Genomic DNA, 20,021 nt, shown 5'->3' with positions numbered 1-20,021 from the left:
AAATATTGTCATATTTCTCGTCATATATAGTATAGAACACATTGATACAAGTATATTAAAGAATAATAGAACGAAGATCACATTGGTTATAAAATAATTTCCAAATATCGATATGTTTTGTATTCGTTACTTTGTGCCGACCTAAACATTGGAGGTAAGACATACAATCATTATTTACATACATTGAATAGAAGTAAATGACATTGTCGTATTATTATAAGCATCTTCGGCTACACATAGCCCGATGTAGTGTAGGTATACATGGTCACGTGACGAACTACACATCATTTGTTTACACACCCAATGACGTCAGACCATTCAGGTTGGGCGGGTTTTTGTAGGCCAGAGATAAGGGCCCATAACTCGCCCTGCCGGCAGTAGGCCGAACCACAACATTGGGAAAAAAATGTCAGGGGGATGTGCGTGTTGCGTAATCTGCGAACAATAGAACAGACATGACATGTGAGATGACACGTGAGATGACATGTTGAGCTAGATGACACCTTGGTTGTGCCAGGAATCGGTGTTGTGATAGGCGGTGTGACTCACCCCTGTAATAAAACCCCTGTCTGACTGCTCCTCTGATTAACCTGCATAGATGCGAATCTGCAATTAATTTGACCTTTAATTTCACACGTCTAATGACACTGATGGATACTTAATGTCACCCATCTAATTATAAAATAACAATAGCACTTGCTATAACCGTGTTTCCCCAAGATCTACTCTACCAGTGTTGTCACATATAACATCCACCCATTCCCCATGGATAAGTAAAGATAAAAGAATAGTGTAAAATCATGAAAGAGCGTATATGCTAAACCTGTTGGTCTCCCCCCCCCCCCCCCCCCGATATTCTAGGCCTGTAACCTCCCCCCCCCCCCCCCCAGTTGAAACCCTTTACAAAATATCTTCTCCTTTGTTCATAGTGAGGTATTTATTTCTAGCTGAATAAAAAATCTATTGTTAATTAACTTTGCCATTGTGTCCCCTTGAGCCCAACCACACTGTGATTTTACATGTAAGTTACAAAACAAAGTTCACGTGGTAACAAATTTTTTTTGTAAACCTCGATAACTTGAGACAAAAGCTTTGGGTGACACAGAGATCTTAGGTAAAAGAGATATCGTGTCACAAAGTTCTTGTGTCACAAAGATCTTGTGTCACAAAAATCACGTGTCACAAAAATCACATATCACAAAGATATTGTGTCACAAATATCTCGGGTCACAAAGATCTTGAGTCACAAAGATTACGGGTCACAAAAGTCACGCGTGTATAGAACACATGTCTCCTGGTATGTGTGCTGAATGAGAGTGTGTATAGCATGTTGGAGTGTGCTCTGTGTTGAGGCTGCTTGCGTGTTCCGCGCTGACACGAACAACCATACTCAGAATAGTTCATCGGTCAAAGGTGAAAGCTCATAACAACAACAACACACAAACCTTGTGACGCCACAATGCACGGGGACTGCGATGAATGATAAACATAGTTACACGTTAAATGTTGGCTACAATTAAATGATGTCTCACAATGGAAACAAACGAAATAACGTATGTGTCGTCGTGGGTGGTCAGCATTTTGGAATGATAACACATGAAAGCACAAAGAACTTCAGAGATTCCAGACAAATACACTGTCATTGAACAACAGGGCGACACATGGGAATAGATGGGGATCTTTCTAGCATAGGGTTCGGGTTCGAATCCTAAAGTCTAAATGGAAAAAGGTAAGTGACGTATGATGATGACACCTGTATTAAATGGTGACTGCTAGTGTGGTGGTGACACCTACTGTGTTAGATAGTGAACCATATGATGTTAGATCGTGACTTCTAGTGTATGGTGGTGACTTCATATGATGTCAAATGGTGACTTCTAAAATTAACTGTTAATTCTTAGAGATATTCTTATAAATCTTGATCACTACTACTACTAAACAGTTGATTCATACCCTGGAAAACCTATGTCTACCTTCGCTCTTGTCTTCAGTTTTGAACGTGAGTTATACAGTTGCTTTACGTTATACAGTTGCTTTACGTTCAGTACTTCAATGTCCTGAAGTGTCCTACAGTATCCTCAATGTTCTGCAGTATCCTGTAGTGTCCTTCAGTGGTATACAATGTCATGCAGTGTCCTAAAGTATCCTACAATGTCCTGCAGTTTCCTACAAGGTCCTGCAGTGTCCTATAATGTTCTGCGTGCTCAACAATGTCCTACATGTTCAACTCCACTTCAAGTCTTTGTATTGTTCCTTACATTTTATACGAATTTGACTTTCATATAAGAAGTTGACGTTCGTAAGAGAAGTTGACTTTCATATAAAAAGTTGACGTTCATATGAGAAGTTGACTTGCATATAAGAAGTTGACTTGCATATAAGAAGTTGACTTGCATATGAGAAGTTGACTTGCATATAAGAAGTTGACTTGCATATAAGAAGTTGACTTTCACATGAGAAGTTGACTTGCATATAAGAAGCTGACTTTCTCACAAAATATGACTGACTGTACCTAGTACATGGGGAACTCATTGTCCACGCCGGTGGTGTTGAGGGTGTAGGCGTCATGGGCGGCGTCCCCGCGGACTGACTTCCGGGTCTCCTCCGTCAGAGACTTGGAGAACGCCCGCTCGTGCTTGAACTGGTTCTCCAGCCGGCGGAAGTCCCGAGGTTGCCGGTTCTCGGCTCCGGCCTCCGATCCGGCCAGGCTGTCCGTGGACACGTCGTTGACGCCGTTGGTGCCGCGTTTCTTGGACTTGGTTTTCTTCTCTTTTTTGTTCTTTTTGGATTTTTTGTCTTTCTTTTTGGTGCCGGTTTTGTCGTTGTACGGCGGAGCGGAGCGGTTTCGATCCAGGGTCTGTACAGCACCGTAGTAGCCGTACGGCGGGACCATGTAGAAGCTTTGGGAGTGCATGGGGACCGGGATGTGGCCGTTTTGACGTTGGACAAATTCCTCGCGTCGGCTGACGCGGGGACCCCGAGGCGAGTCGTAATCTGTGGGCGGGGTTTGGGGTCGCGACCCCGAGTCGCTCGAGTGGTCCCGGTGCCTCCTGGGGGCGTGGCCGCTGATGTGTGAGGTCTCTGGGGAGGATGAGGAGGACCGTGAGGAGAAGCTGTGGTGGCGATGGGAGGACCGGAAGTTGTTGTCGTAGTAGACTGGGGGAGGGACGAACACGGGGAGGGGGCGGACTACCGGGGGAGGGGGCGGGGAGAAGAAGCGAGGGCGGGGGTAGGCGTACATTGAGGCGGGTCGGGGTGGAGGTAGAAGAACAGGTCGCATGAAAGTAGGAGGTGGAGGTGCGAACATGGGTCGAACTGGGACCATAATGGGGCGGCGCATGGGAGCCGCGCCGGTCGAGTAGTGGGAGCCGGCATAGCCGGACCGCCGGTCAAGCGTCTCCATCACTGGAGGAGCGATGCTGCTGGCGTCGTCCCCGCCGCCGTTGGCGTACCTGTGCAGGGAGTATTTCTTGACCTGCGCGTTCTTGGTCGAGTAGAAATAACCGCTGGCTGGCGGCTCCTTGTAGAAGGCTGGCGATGTGTTCTGGGCCATTGGCTCCCCGGGGACGAGTTGGATGGGAAACTCTGGCAGCGAGGCGGTCTCGGCCTGGAAGGAGATGTCGCCTTTACTGACCTCGTACGTGGAGGAGTTGACCCCGCTGACCTCTGAGGAAAACCCGGGCTGCTTGCTGCGTTTGTCCATGATAGAGGTGTACTGCACTAGGTCCATCGCGTCTTTCGGCGTCATGGTGATGAACCCGTGACACTCCAGGACTTGCCTGCCCTTGGTTCGTCTCGTGATGGCGGTGAAGATGGCCGGGCGGTCGCTGTTGAGGCCGCCGGCTTCCGGGGAGCTCAGGGAGACGAACCGCGCATGCGTCTCGTTGGTGGCGGCGTTGCTGGTCCGCACGCACCTGACAGCCGCGCACATTGTGAGCGCGGAGAACGGAAAGAGCACGACGTTGCTGGGGTCGTTTTTATACTGCAGCTGGATCCCCGAGGGTAGGATGGCCAGGGAGGATTTGATCCCCTCGATGTGGTCATCGTTCTCCACGGGGTACCGGGAGCTGAGAGGCTGCTGGATGGCCTCCAGGCCCTCTGACGTCACGAGGGGGACGGCACTGCCGATGTACAGGACGTCTTTGGTCAAAGGTTGTGACGTCCCTCGTTGGATCACCATCTTGGTCTGGGGACGGGATAGAGAGAATGATTGGATGAAACGGGACACGAGAGAATTAGTGGATGAAACGGGATAGAGAGAATGATTGGATGAAACGGGATACGAGAGAATTAGTGGATCAAACGGGATACGAGAGAATTAGTGGATCAAACGGGATACGAGAGAATTAGTGGATCAAACGGGATACGAGAGAATGATTGGATGGGATACGAGAGAATGATTGGATGGGATACGAGAGAATGATTGGATGGGATACGAGAGAATGATTGGATGAAACGGGATAGAGAGAATGATTGGATGAAACGGTAGACGTAAACATAGAAGATTAGGTTGACGTGTAAGATGAATTATCGGATGAATTATTAGATGAATTATCAGATGAATTATTAGATGAATTATTAGATGAAATAGTATGTGTAAAAAATATAAGATTACATTTAAGATGTGTAAGATTAATTACGAGATGAATTCTTAGATGAAGCATCGAATGTAAAAATTGCGTAAATGTATAAAGACGTATAAGTAGAATTATATGATGAAATATCAGTTACAATGTATGTGCTAATATACACATTGGAGAATACGATGGCATTAAAAAAATTTAAAAAAAAAAAAAGATGAAAAATCAGATAAAAAATAAGAAGTCGAATAAAAAAAAATAATCAGACGAATTATTAAAAGAAATAACATACAAGCATATTTTAAGTCGTGACAACAACGCAGTGTTTAAAACTGGACAAGAATTTTGTGGGTGGAGCGACAAGCAGTGTTTGAAATGACATTTTTGCCAAGTAAAGGCGTATAATTGATTTCATTCAATTTGATTAAAAAAGTTTATTTTTATTTTTATAAAACGTATAGTCTAGACATTCAGGTATATATATATATATATTGTTGAATGATAGATGTTCCAGTTGACAGCCCCATTTATTTTTATATTTTGTCAGACAAAGATCCCAAATTTTATCTTTTTCGCAGAAAGGTTTTGTACAAAACAGGTTTTAACGACAGAGGAACCTGCAAGTAATATGTAGAACACAAGGGGCTTAGGGGAGGTTTTATCTTCTTGTTATGTTTTATTGGGTGGGAGTGGTATGGGATAATATATACCTCTGTCTTTAGGAGTGATATAGAGTAGTATTATATAAAAACTGGCTTTAACTTTATTGAAAACACCAGTTGATAGACCACCTGCGATCAAAGACCCTCTGCTGAGAAAACACCTGTGGTCAAACCCCCTATGGTCAAACCCCCTATGATCAAACCCCCTATGGTCAAAGCACCGCTATGGTCAAAGCACCGCTATGGTCAAAGCACCGCTATGGTCAAAGCTCCGCTGTGGTCAAACCCCCTATGGTCAAACCCCCTATGGTCAAAGCACCTGTGGTCAAAGGTCCTAGGACCTTATAGAGTAATTTTATATACCACTGCCTGACATTTTAGGCATCCTTCATTATGCAAGCTCTGCTATTTAGGATAAAAATGGTGACAAAAGTGGCCAACATAAGAAATGATTTCAACGAAAATACAACACGAGATTTTCTATAAAATAACGTCATTCTTAAAAAAAAAAACCTCTGTTTTGGAGACAATTAAAACCTGGTGAAGTGGGGGTGTGTGGTGGGTGGTGGATGTTTCTTAGAAAAGTCCTACTCTATCTATTACATCAGAGGAATGGAAGTCGTCTTAGAAATTTAAAGAAAAGTTGCATTGAAGAAGCGAACCCGTTCATCTATCACTATAGGCCGGCTACATGGTTGAACGAGTGTCGGGATAATATCAGCATTCAAACAAAACAACCTGTCTCTTATAATTTCAGGGTTTCCCCGCCTCAAAACTTTTGAATTCACTATTGTGTAAGCCACTTAAAAAAAAAAAAACATTTGTATAGCCTTTAGGTTTGCTTCAGAATTTAAATAATACTCAGGTTATCACATGATAAAAGCATAAAATAAATTTTAAAAAATTATTCCTAGTTGAAAACAGTCAAAGAGATTGATGTAGCGTTACTGTATGCTAGATTCTCAAACGTAGATCAGCTGAAGAAAGGAGGAAGTTTGTCCTCAGTGGTTACAGTAACAAAGCATGTCCTTCAACGTTGGTTGGGTTGAGGTTGTTAGATGAAATTCAGTGGCGGATTAAAAAGGTAGGCTGATAGGGCTGGGGTAGGGGGCCCTTAAATTTTAAAGCAGGCAAGAACAGTTTATTGTAGATATAACAAGATGTTGTCGCGGTTTTATTTCGTCAAGATTCCCGGCTCAAGATGATAGATTGATGTACATGGGGATATTGAGGTAAATGGGAGATAAATTTCATTTACCTGCTGACCTGACACACCTGTCGACCTGACACACCTGACACACCTGCCGACCTGACATACCTGCAGACCTGACACACCTGCAGACCTGACACACCTGCAGACCTGACACACCTGCAGACCTGACACACCTGCAGACCTGACACACCTGTCGACCTGACACACCTGTCGACCTGACACACCTGTCGACCTGACACACATGCTGACCTGACACGCCTGCTGACCTGACACACCTGCTGACCTGACACACCTGTCGACTTGACACACCTGTCGACCTGATACACTTGCAAACCTGACACACTTGCAGACCTGACACACTTGCATACATGACACACCTGCATACCTGCCACACCTGCCGACCTGACATACCTGATGATCTGACACACCTGCTGACCTGACATACATGCAAACCTGACACACCTGCAGACATGACACATAACGACATGATACATTTAAATCTCACACACATTTAAATATTTGATCATATTTAACAAACCAAAGACAATAACTAACACCAACACCATCAAACACCAACACCATCAAACACCAACACCATCAAACACCAACACCATCAAACACCAACACCATCAAACACCAACACCATCAAACACCAACACCATCAAACACCAACACCATCAAACACCAACACCATCAAACACCAACACCATCAAACACCAACACCATCAAACACCAACACCATCAAACACCAACACCATCAAACACCAACACCATCAAACACCAACACCATCAAACACCAACACCATCAAACACCAACACCATCAAACACCAACACCATCAAACACCAACACCATCAAACACCAACACCATCAAACACCAACACCATCAAACACCAACGGATTGGCACACAACAGCCTACGACAACGGTTTCCTTCTATAACCATCGCTAGGTCACAAACATCCAACAAACGCTGACCTCTACAACTGACCTTTACAAATGACCTCTATAATTGACCTTTGCTACAGTGCTTTATAAATGAACTCTATAACTGACCTTAAACAACAGACCTATACATATACAATTGGTCTCTACAACGTACCAATACTCAACTGCCCTGCCTACTAAAAAAATCTCCCTTCCCCCACTTGTAATCCCCTCACTTACACAATATATCTAAAAACCTACCGCAATCTACTAAAACCTGTAACAACAAGCAACTGAAACCTACAACAGCAAGCAACTGAAACCTACAACAACCTACTAAAACCTCCACATCCCGCTACAGCCTCACCACCTAGCGTCCACTCACCACTCCCGTGTTGACATTAAACTTGACGAGCGTGTCACCAAGTCAAACACTCCATCCACCAACAGCACACACACCCTGCAACATCCACGTCACACCTTCGTTTCAATTCAACTTTTCCCTTTCGTGTTTTAAATAAGCACACAAAAAACATCTCTTATCAGAACCGCTTTATAAGATAAAATAGTCCCACCACAAAAGTTGTTAAAAGTTAGTTTTATAAACCAAGTAAATGAAATAAAACTCGTTTCTACTCGACAGCCCAAAAGATCAATATTTAAGTATCATAATTTTTTTTTCCTCTCGCTTTTATTACCTGTTGATAACCGTTGGTTTCGTGAGATAAGAAAGGTAAAACAAACATTTGCCAGGGGCCGGTGAACTACCACTTACTTTGGTTACTGTTTTAAGAATGTTATAGCAGTGATTCCCAAAATATTGCCTCACTGCCGACCCTATATAAATAGTGAAGTTTTATTTTTGGTGGGAGGACCAGCGATACAAAAGTATAAGCAAAACTTGGTAATATTGGGAGAATTTTTAAAATTATCCTGAACTCCATGTTATAGTTAGTGTAGCTCGTTTGTTATAATATAGGAGTCGCGAACCCACATTTTGAGAAGCCATGTTAGTCTAGCACTGAATATCTTGAGAACTGAACTGGTTTGAATCTGGTGAAGGCCGCATGTTGGTGTAAAAAAATGTGGTCTGTGTTGTGTGGCTCAGTGTAAAGAATGTGTTCTGTGTTGCGTGGAAGTTGATCTGTTGTCTGTGTTTAAGCGGCGCTAAATCAATCAATCAATGATGTCACTGATACCAGACAGGATCGATTTACTAGATTCATATAGGGTTGGGGGATATGGACACATTACACTAGGCTGTAGTGGGGCTATGGACACATTACAGTAGGCTGTAGTGGTGGGGGCTATGGACACATTACAGTAGGCTGTAGTGGTGGAAGGTTGGGGGAGGGGGGGGGCTATGGACACATTACACTAGGCTGTAGTGGTGGGGCTATGGACACATTACAGTAGGCTGTAGTGGTGGAAGGTTGAGGGAAGGGGGGGGGGGGCTATGGACACATTACACTAGGCTGTAGTGGTGGGGCTATGGACACATTACACTAGGCTGTAGTGGTGGGGCTATGGACACATTACACTAGGCTGTAGTGGTGGAAGGTTGGGGGGGGGGGCTATGGACACATTACAGTAGGCTGTAGTGGTGGAAGGTTGAGAGAAGGGGGGGGGGCTATGGACACATTACACTAGGCTGTAGTGGTGGGGCTATGGACACATTACACTAGGCTGTAGTGGTGGGGCTATGGACACATTACACTAGGCTGTAGTGGTGGAAGGTTGGGGGGGGGGGCTATGGACACATTACACTAGGCTGTAGTGGTGGGGCTATGGACACATTACAGTAGGCTGTAGTGGTGGAAGGTTGAGGGAAGGGGGGGGGGCTATGGACACATTACACTAGGCTGTAGTGGTGGGGCTATGGACACATTACAGTAGGCTGTAGTGGTGGAAGGTTGAGGGAAGGGGGGGGGGCTATGGACACATTACACTAGGCTGTAGTGGTGGGGCTATGGACACATTACACTAGGCTGTAATGGTGGAAGGTTGGGGGGGGGGGGCTATGGACACATTACACTAGGCTGTAGTGGTGGAAGGTTGGGGGAAGGGGGGGGGGCTATGGACACATTACACTAGGCTGTAGTGGTGGGGCTATGGACACATTACACTAGGCTGTAGTGGTGGAAGGTTGGGGGAAGGGGGGGGGGCTATGGACACATTACACTAGGCTGTAGTGGTGGGGCTATGGACACATTACACTAGGCTGTAGTGGTGGAAGGTTGGGGGGGGGGGGCTATGGACACATTACAGTAGGTTGTAGTGGTGGGGCTATGGACACATTACAGTAGGCTGTAGTGGTGGAAGGTTGGGGGGGGGGGGCTATGGACACATTACACTAGGCTGTAGTGGTGGAAGGTTGGGGGGGGGGGGCTATGGACACATTACAGTAGGCTGTAGTTACGGATGATGTTAACCCTATAATACCTGGGTGAAGAACAACCCACAACGACGGATGTTTTTAACCCTATTATACCTGGGTGAAGAACAACCCACAACGACGGATGGTGTTAACCCTATAATACCTGGGTGAAGAACAACCCACAACGACGTATGCTTTTAACCCTTTAATACCTGGGTGAAGAACAACTCAATGCGATTGATGATGTTAACCCTATAATACATTCATACAGCGTTTTAAAATGTGAACTATAATGTCACATGTACTGTAACCCTTACTATGACACGTGCTGTGTCACAACATTTGACATTGTCCATAATAAAACCCGTTCTGTGACCCAAGACGGGTCACGACGGGGCACAATGTGACCCACGTAATGACCCATTCAGCGACCCATACAGCGACCCATACCGTATCCCGCACAATGTCCCACCACCTACACACCAGTCTAAATATAGCAACATCCTAAATACTGTATCTACAGCCTGTCAGGGGGGGGGGGGGAGAGAATACATTCCTCAGATCGTCTCTTTGATCGACCACGTGACCTGCCGCTACGGGGAAGATTTCAGTTTAAAACGTAGACTTTGTCGAGCGGACTTTAAATAATGCACGCTCTCAGCTGTAGTGACGCTAGCTTATACACGGCTATCTTTGTATCTTCCTAGTGACGCTAGCTTATACACGGCTATCTTTGTATCTTACTTTACTGTAGTGACGCTAGCTTATACACGGCTATCTTTGTATCTTCCTACTGTAGTGATGCTAGTTTATACACGGCTATCTTTGATTCTTCCTACTGTAGTGACGCTAGCTTATACATGGCTATCTTTGTATCTTACTTTACTGTAGTGACGCTAGCTTATACACGGCTATCTTTGTATCTTCCTACTGTAGTGACGCTAGCTTATACACGGCTATCTTTGTATCTTACTTTACTGTAGTGACGCTAGCTTATACATGGCTATCTTTGTATCTTCCTACTGTAGTGACGCTAGCTTATACACGGCTATCTTTGTATCTTACTTTACTGTAGTGACGCTAGCTTATACACGGCTATCTTTGTATCTTACTTTACTGTAGTGACGCTAGCTATACACGGCTATCTTTGTATCTTCCTACTGTAGTGATGCTAGCTTATACATGGCTATCTTAGTATCTTACTTTACTGTAGTGACACTAGCTTATACACATCTAACTTTGTATCTTCCTACTGTAGTAACCAAGAAATTCCTTCCGTCCCTTCAATAACCATAACTTAGTCTATTAATAACCAAGAACAATCACTCGTCCCACCAACAACCATAACTTAATCTAACCAAGAACAATCACTCATCCCTCCAACAACCATAACTTAGTCTAACCAAGAACAATCACTCGTCCCACCAACAACCATAACTTAGTCTAACCAAGAACATTGACTCCGTCCCACCAACAACCATAACTTAGTCTAACCAAGAACAATCACTCGTCCCACCAACAACCATAACTTAATCTAACCAAGAACAATCACTCCATCCCTCCAACAACCATAACTTAATCTAACCAAGAACAATCACTCCGTCAAAGCAAGAACGATAACGCCGTTAAACCACGAACCATCACTCCTCAAACCATGAACCATTACTGAGTTATCTTTCCAATCATAGCCCCGATACAATCAGTTTTAATGGCTTAAAAGAGCAAACTTGTTTTTTTTTTCAAGTTTTTGAAACGGATTTTCGTGTTTAAGCCGGGTCCGGTGCGTACGTTGGTAGTCCGTAAGTTAAAGGAAAACAACTAAAGGTCAAGGTGATTGGTTGCCATCTTTGTTTTAAAAAAAAAGGACATGCGTGTTGAAATGTCAATGGGTGGGCAGAATGAATGGACGGTGTGTTCGGTGTTTTGGCAGGAGGAAAGATGGAGATTGGAGTGTATCATTGTTGGCCCGACATTCGAACTAAAGGAGAGGGTTTAGTCGAGACACTTCATAACACCACACACATAACACCACACACATAACACCACACACATAACACCACACACATAACACCACACACATAACACTAATAGGATTTAAGACCTTATTTCTAAACACTCACACACCTACTATGATAACACCACTTCACATAACACCCCACACATAACACCCTACACAGGACTTTAAGACCTTAATTCTAAACACTCACACCCCTACTATGATAACACCACTTCACATAACACCACACACATAACACTACACACATAGGACTTAAAGACCTTAATTCTAAACACTCACGCCTCTACTTTAATAACATCCATAACACTCCCATACATAGTACTCGAGTGACACCATTGATAAACACCCACACCCCTACTTTAATAACACCACTTCATAACACCCCATACATAGTACTCGAGTGACACCATTGATAAACACCCACACCCCCTACTTTAATAACACCACTTCATAACACCCCACACATATGACTTGCGTGAAACCATTTCAAAGCACCCACACCACAACTTTCATGACACCACTCTCTACACCACACACCCGCCCACACCTTACATACTATGCGAGCTCTCACCGCTAACAATAGAACGTGGACAACTAATCCCATCTTGATAGTAGAGATGACGATAAGCCATTTGATCTTCACAGGGCGTGGCTTATACATCACATAATACAGAATATACAGGTAGCTTTTGTCACAGGGTACACACACACACACATATATATATATATATATATATATATATATATATATATATATATATATATATATATATATATATATATATATATATATATATATATATATATAGGTTTAAGGCTTGGATTCGGTTTAGGTTAATATTTGGGCTAGGATTAAGATGAACGCTTGCCAAAAAGTAAAGGTTCAAGATAGTATGGTAGGTGTCGTACAAGAGGCGGTGGTATAAAAATGTGACCTAGTATTGTACTAAGATTTCTTGATTTCTTGAGAGTAAAACTTATAAACAAACACAATATTGCCATAAAGTATATATTAAATTGTTTAGAGAGGGGGGGGGGGGGTGGGGAAGCATGTCTGGCTTATATTGTGAAGATTTATAGATGGGGAGGGGGTAAGTATCGGCTCTAATACCATCTGACACAACGAAAACAAACCGCGGCAAAATATTCTCGTGGCTGTAGTTGTTTGGCTAACACACCCCCGTGTGATTCTGAGAAAAACAAACAACTGCGCAGTAAAAAAGTGCGCAGCCACTAAAACTAGATCGACGTAGAAAATAGACGCAACACACAAAAAGTTGAAAAAAATAATGCACATACTTGGGTTCCTGATAGTGACAACTAAGGCATGAAGGCTCCTCTTCTATTTATAGATCCACACCTCCGTACCAAACGGTCAAACGTGACCAACAGAATTTTCTCACGTGCGTCCAGCTATCGATAGATCCCCACTAATCAAACAACAGATTGATAAACCAAGCCGTTTAAAAACTCAACCAATCACGGCTTTATATGGAAGAAATTCCTAACGAACCACCGAAACACATCCAGCCGGGCTGGTGTACCTGTTGAAAAAATTCGTCCCCGCCCAACACGAACAGGTAGGTCGGTGAAGCGTTGACACCAGCTTGACACGCTCGCTGTACAGGTAGACGGAGTTACGGAAGCCCTAGCTCGTTGTATTCACACTTTTTCACCTTTTGGCGAGTCAGGTTTTGGCGAATGGCGAGTCAGCTTTTGGCGCGAGTCAGCTTTTGGCGAGTCAGCTTTTGGCGAGTCAGCTTTTGGCGAGTCAGCTTTTGGCAAATCAATTGGCGAGTCACCTTTTGGCGAGTCACCTTTTGGCGAGTCACCTTTTGGCGAGTCAATTGGCGAGTCACCTTTTGGCGAATCAAGTGGCGAGTCACATTTTGGCGAGTCGTCTTTTGGCGAGTCAATTGGCGAGTCACCTTTTGGCGAATCAATTGGCGAGTCACCTTTTGGCGAGTCAGCTTTTGGCGAGTCAATTGGCGAGTCGACTTTTGGCGAGTCACCTTTTGGCGAGTGACCTTTTGGCGAGTGACCTTTTGGCGAGTCGACTTTTGGCGAGTCGACTTTTGGCGAGTCGACTTTTGGCGAGTCGACTTTTGGCGAGTCGACTTTTGGCGAGTCACCTTTTGGCGAGTCACCTTTTGGCGAGTCACCTTTTGGCGAGTCACTTTTGGCGAGTCACCTTTTGGCGAGTCACTTTTGGCGAGTCACCTTTTGGCGAGTCGAATTTTGGCGAGTCACCTTTTGGCGAGTCACCTTTTGGCGAGTCACCTTTTGGCGAGTCACCTTTTGGCGAGTCACCTTTTGGCGAGTCACCTATTGGCGAGTCAGCTTTTGGCGAGTCATCTTTTTGGCGAGTCACCTATTGGCGAGTCACCTTTTGGCGAGTCACCTTTTGGCCAGTCGTCTTTTGGCGAGTCGTCTTTTGACGAGTCGTCTTTTGGCGAGTCGACTTTTGGCGAGTCACCTATTGGCGAGTCAGCTTTTGGCGAGTCAGCTTTTGGCGAGTCAGCTTTCGGCGAGTCACCTTTTGGCGAGTCACCTTTTGGCTCTCCTGGTGCCTGAGGCACAAGAAGTTTATGTTCACACTTCTCATGTGGACGGTTTGATAGTTCAGAGCTCTTTTATTTATTTGTTTATGTTACTGTCTAGTGGTCTATCGATTTGTTTATAATGTTATAAGCCATTGTTTCATTAAGGCCTTTCTCCGGGGTCACCGGAGCACATCCACCCCCCCCCCCACCTCCCTTTAACGTTATAGAAAAAGATACCTAAAGGAAACTGAAAGAAACCCTGTTTTCAGCTAGTTTCAAAGTCCATACAGCTCTATACACCCAGTGGTCCTAAAACTGTATTAGCCAGCCCGTTAGTCACACATCTTACTTTAGTTGTGCTTATTGCATAATTCTCCCTACGAAGATCCATTTCCTGGTGGAATATTATTAAAGAAAAAAAAAGTCAGTGGAAGTTATTTCCCTTTTTGTGAGTTGTAGCTCCATTGTCATCATAAATGCTAAAATATGAATGAAAGGTTTTGAAATCAGAGTTGACATAAAATCAAGCTTTTCAATCACATAGAGAAATTAAATCTAATAGGTGGAACATTCTGACAAATAGCTTACATATGACTAAAATATTGGTCTTGTAGTTCAGATCATACATTTTTTTTTAAAATTAGCTACTGTTTATTGTGTTCTTCAAAGATCATTTTTTAACATAATGATAGGTATGGGTTAGATCACTGTATTGATCACACACCTCTTTACTGGTAATTGCAAAAACAATATTTACACAGTTTTACCTGTTTCAAAAGCTATGATTCTGGCGGCATGGTACTTTGGTACCTCATTACGCGCTTTCCCAAATGTACTTAACAGATCAGTTCGGGGTGGGTTCAACTGCATTCACTACTGTCCGGTCACTTTAGATCTATAATCCTACCCAGCGTATACCTAGGTGTGACATTAATGTCGCTCTACACAATTAAGGCCTGTCCCGTTTCAGGTGGTGAGGGTTAGGGGGAAGGGGTGGAACTACTGGAACCAACTCAGAGTGAACATAGCGTCAGTTTTCAGATGACTGTTCTAAGCATACATATACAATTATACATATATACTGGTTCAGAAATATATTTAAATAAATAACAGTGGTATTATGACAATAATTTTTTTTTTACTGTTCGTGAGTTGCCTTTATATTCTATGTAAGTTGCACAAAACGTGAGTCGTTGTTACCCCCCTCCCCCAGCCCTTAACCCTTATAGTGTAGCACCATATCCCCATAACACCCCCATATACCCCCCCCCCCACAATGCAACCCTTAACTAGGGGGTGAAGCCGAATGACAGAAATGCGCCAGCCAGCTCTAGCGGCAGTAATCGATTCAACAGCTTGTCCCTCCACCCATTCAAGCGAGTATGAAGCCAACGAAATCAGACCAATACAATTATCGATACCATCAGAAAAATCAATAGTTATCGATATATTTTAATGTAACCGCAGCCACCTGATATTGGCTGCATGGCTTAATCAGTGTTTATCATTTAAACAGATATAAGGGGCAGGTTAATGAACTATAACAATTCTTTTTTTCTGCAGGAGTAATTTCCCTTTTGATAATAAAAAAAAAAAGGCGTAAGCAAAGTGGCGATTTATGATCACCTCCACCTAGTTTTTTTTTTCACATGTTTTTAATGGGGTATTTATGGCCAGATTTATGAGCTATGAAACCTGGCATGATTTGAAAACGTTGCGAATATCACGGGTACTAGCTTAGTGTGATTCACGATTATCATTGTCTTATGGAACGGCGAGAATTGGGAGTGGTCAAGGGGTCGAGGCGTCAAGTGGTCGAGGGGCCTGGAGGTTGAGGGGCCGGGGGGGTCGAGGGGTCGGGGGGGGGGGGGTCGAGGGGCCGGGAGGTTGAGGGGCCGGGGGGGTCGAGGGGTCGGGGGGGGGGTCGAGGGGCCGGGAGGTTGAGGGGCCGGGGGGTCGAGGGGCCTGGAGGTTGAGGGGCCGGGGGGTCGAGGGGCCTGGAGGTTGAGGGGCCGGGGTGTCGAGGAGCCGGGGGGGGGGGTCGAGGGGCCGGGAGGTCGAGGGGCCGGGAGGTCGAGGGGCCGGGGGGTCGAGTGGCCGGGGGGTCGAGGGGCCGGGGGGTCGAGTGGCCGAGGGGTCGAGGGGCCAGGGGGTCGAGTGGCCGGGGGGTCGAGTGGCCGGGGGGTCGAGTGGCCGAGGGGTCGAGGGGCCAGGGGGTCGAGGGGCCGGGAGGTTGAGAGTGTGAGTGATGGAGAGGTGAGTGGTCTAGTGATGGACTGATGGAGTGATGTATGGGTTGAGTGGCCAGTTAACGGTTGAGTGATGGTGTGTCATCCAACCACCTTAGTTTGACGTCATGCTATTTAAATTTTCCAAGGAAGCCGCAATCATGAATATCACTCAAACACATTAAGTCATGTATGTAATACTTGGAGAAAATTATTTCCTTCAAGGGATACAATCCAAATAAACTATGACATGTCTCTAAAAACACATTTATCTGCCCATTATTCTAGACTGCCTTAAGAGTTGATATTATAAAGATGTCTCTGATTCATCACAGGCTACTTTAAATCTATTACGTAAAGTTACATCATTTTGTTACAAGTTTTTGTACGCATACTCTCAAATAGAAACATTACAACTAAAAAAAGAATAGGCCTACAGGCAGACTGAAATGTCTAAAACCAAATCATCAGCGGTATATGCAATTTTTTAAATTTATTTTATGATTAGATTTACAATGCATATGATCAAGATTTTATGATTACATTTACAATGTATATGATCAAGATTTTATGATTACATTTACAATACATGTGATCAATATTTTGATAATGACAGTAATAAGTTTTTGTGAATAATTGCGTCATTTGTTTGAACCACTTCCACTAAGTATAGACGTCTTCCTGACCAGCGCCTCCTTACTTTTATACCCACGCAGCTGAATGCCGTCGACCGACGAGGACATGGGCATGTGTTTCTTGTCTGAGTCGTCCACACACGTGCCCGCTGGGTCACTGGAACTGGTGCCACCCCCGGCCCGCGACCCCACCAGGGAGGGGGACTGGGTGCTGACCCCGTCTGTGAGGCCCGAGTCTCGGTCCACGACGCCCGACACGTCCACAAAGGGGACGCTCTTCTTGTGTGCGACTGACGGCACGGCTTCGTACGTCACGTAGCTGAACTTCTTCTGGCGGTGGAGCTTCCGCAAACTCTCCCTCCACCGGAGCGGGGAGTTGGTCAACAAGGCCAGGAAAACGTTCCTGTACTCTGTCCGTATAACGGCGTAGATGGGACCTTTAACGATGGCGTTACCGAAAGCCAGTATAGTCGAGTATATGCTCAACGTTTCTTCTATATGCTTTGGGAAAATGTTGGCCAGCTTGAACGGTAGGAGAAGAAGAAATGGGATGTGCAGGGCCGTGAAGAAGAACATAAGGGCTAGTGGGATCTTCACGCTCGTGATTCGCGACCGGAAGTTTCGTCTCTCTTCGCGCGTCCACGACGAGCTGTCCTTTTTAAAAGAGCGAACTTTTCGAAAAATGACGTACGCGATTTGGATGTTGATAATGGAAGAGACGACGATGGCGGCGTTGTTGGGGAAGGCGTGGCACCATCGGATGAAGGAGCCGGGGAGGGTGAGGTGGAAATCGCACTGCAGGTTGGCGTCGGGTTGTGTGTGGTTGTAGAGGTTCCAGCCCAGCGCGGGGAGGGACGCTTTAGTCATGGTGTACGATGTGACCACGAGGCTGAGAAAGGTCGCGCGCTTGAGCGTGGCCCACCCGGGGTATTTGCCGGGAAAGTTTATGGCGAGGCAACGGTCAGCGGACAGGAGCATCAGGAAATACAGGGACCCGTCTTCTGACACCATGGCCGAGACCAGCTTCAGCAAACACAGGAACATCCGCCTGGAGATGTACTGCTTCGTCTCCTCCACGTAGCACAGGATCTGCAGGGGAAGGGTGTACGCGCCCAGCAGGAAGTCGAAACAGGCTATCATCAGGATGAACATGTTGTTGCTGTTGTAGAAGCCGGGGTACATCACGATGCTGCAGCAGATGAGAAGGTTCGAGAAGATGACGAGGGGGATGTATATCGAGGCCACCACGACGAAAATCACCTGAGACAATTTGACTTCCGGTGTCTCGTAGGTGTAGATGGCGGCCACCATTTCGTCCTCAAAGGCAATCATCTCGTGGTGAAAATGCATGGCTCAACAGCAGAGTCAGCCAATCAAAGTACGCGACACAATCACACAATCAAATTGAAGATACAGTCGACCAATAAAAGTTGGGGATCATGTTAGCCATTTTCATAATTGGACATTGTAATAGTCAAACATACAGCAACACATACTAGGATGTCTCATAATGAAGTGTAACATTTGGTAACAGGGTCCTGAAACCAAATAGACTGCGTCACGTAACGTGTGTGGCACCATCTCGTCACTTTTATTATCACGATGACTTCATACTTCCACGCTTCTGATGACGTCATGCCATTTCTAGTTTTTCTTTGACATCTTGGTACTTCAGGCCTTGTGGTAGAAAAGAGGGTACCTGAGATTAATGTAAATCTGTGCTCTACTAGACTATGTAGATTACATTCAATGCTAACCTAAGGTTAATGTAAATTTGTGCTCTACTAGACTATGTACATTACATTCAATGCTAACCTGATATTAATGTAGATTTGTGCTCCACTAGACTATGTAGATCACATTCAATGCTAACCCAAAATATTAACTCACGTGTAACATTATCCGCCGTATTTACAGGATTCACTCCTAAGTCTAAACCTAGCTCTAACCGTAACCTAGCTCTAGCCTTAACCCTTAAAATCGCGGATACAAATATCATTACAAATTTGAACCGAACTCTGACAGTCTTTCATCAATTCGCTTTCAAGCTATATTGCAGTGTTTATGTTTAGGGTCGGGTAAGGGGTAATGTTACAGCAGTATGTAATGTGTAGACCAGCATAGCAGTACAGGCACCCCAATGAAAACCCCAGAATTAAAGAGATATCTAGCCTCTGATGAGAAAACCCCAGAATTAAAGAGATCTAGCCTCTGATGAGAAAAACCCCAGAATTATAGAGATAATCAGATATCTAGCCTCTGATGAGAAAAACCCCAGAATTATAGAGCTATCTAGCCTCTGATGAGAAAACCCCCAGAATTAAAGAGATATCTAGCCTCTGATGAGAAAACCCCAGAATTATAAAGCTATCTAGCCTCTGATGAGAAAAACCCCAGAATTATAGAGATATCTAGCCTCTGATGAGAAAAACCCCAGAATTAAAGAGATATCTAGCCTCTGATGAGAAAAACCCCAGAATTATAGAGCTATCTAGCCTCTGATGAGAAAAACCCCAGAATTATAGAGCTATCTAGCCATAGATGAGAAAAACCCCAGAATTATAGAGCTATCTAGCCTCTGATGAGAAAAACCCCAGAATTATAGAGCTATCTAGCCATAGATGAGAAAAACCCCAGAATTAAAGAGATATCTAGCCTCTGATGAGAAAAACCCCAGAATTATAGAGATATCTAGCCTCTGATGAGAAAAAACCCAGAATTAAAGAGATATCTAGCCTCTGATGAGAAAAACCCCAGAATTAAAGAGCTATCTAGCCATAGATGAGAAAAAAACCAGAATTATAGAGCTATCTAGCCATAGATGAGAAAAAAATCCTACAG

General features: G+C 44.6%; 2 protein-coding genes across 2 annotated transcripts; both read right to left on the bottom strand.

The window, feature by feature from the left end:
- Positions 1–2,056: 2,056 nt before the first annotated feature.
- LOC131951045 (uncharacterized) lies at positions 2,057–13,328 on the bottom strand. The gene is made up of 2 exons (XM_059313312.1): positions 13,074–13,328; positions 2,057–4,186 (listed from the first exon to the last, which is right to left on the bottom strand). The coding sequence occupies exon 2, from the start codon at positions 4,178–4,180 to the stop codon at positions 2,513–2,515; it is 1,668 nt and encodes a 555-aa protein (XP_059169295.1). The 5' UTR covers positions 4,181–4,186; positions 13,074–13,328; the 3' UTR covers positions 2,057–2,512.
- Positions 13,329–17,186: 3,858 nt separating this feature from the next.
- LOC131951038 (alpha-1A adrenergic receptor-like) lies at positions 17,187–18,530 on the bottom strand. Its single transcript, XM_059313302.1, has one exon. The coding sequence runs from the start codon at positions 18,528–18,530 to the stop codon at positions 17,187–17,189; it is 1,344 nt and encodes a 447-aa protein (XP_059169285.1).
- Between the last annotated feature and the right edge of the window lie 1,491 nt (positions 18,531–20,021).

This window comes from Physella acuta, unplaced genomic scaffold (genome assembly GCF_028476545.2).
Source record: "Physella acuta isolate Inbredline_101_S28 unplaced genomic scaffold, ASM2847654v3 ptg000794l, whole genome shotgun sequence".
In the NCBI taxonomy this organism is placed as follows: domain Eukaryota; kingdom Metazoa; phylum Mollusca; class Gastropoda; family Physidae; genus Physella; species Physella acuta.
This window is presented reverse-complemented; position numbering and strand designations above follow the sequence as displayed.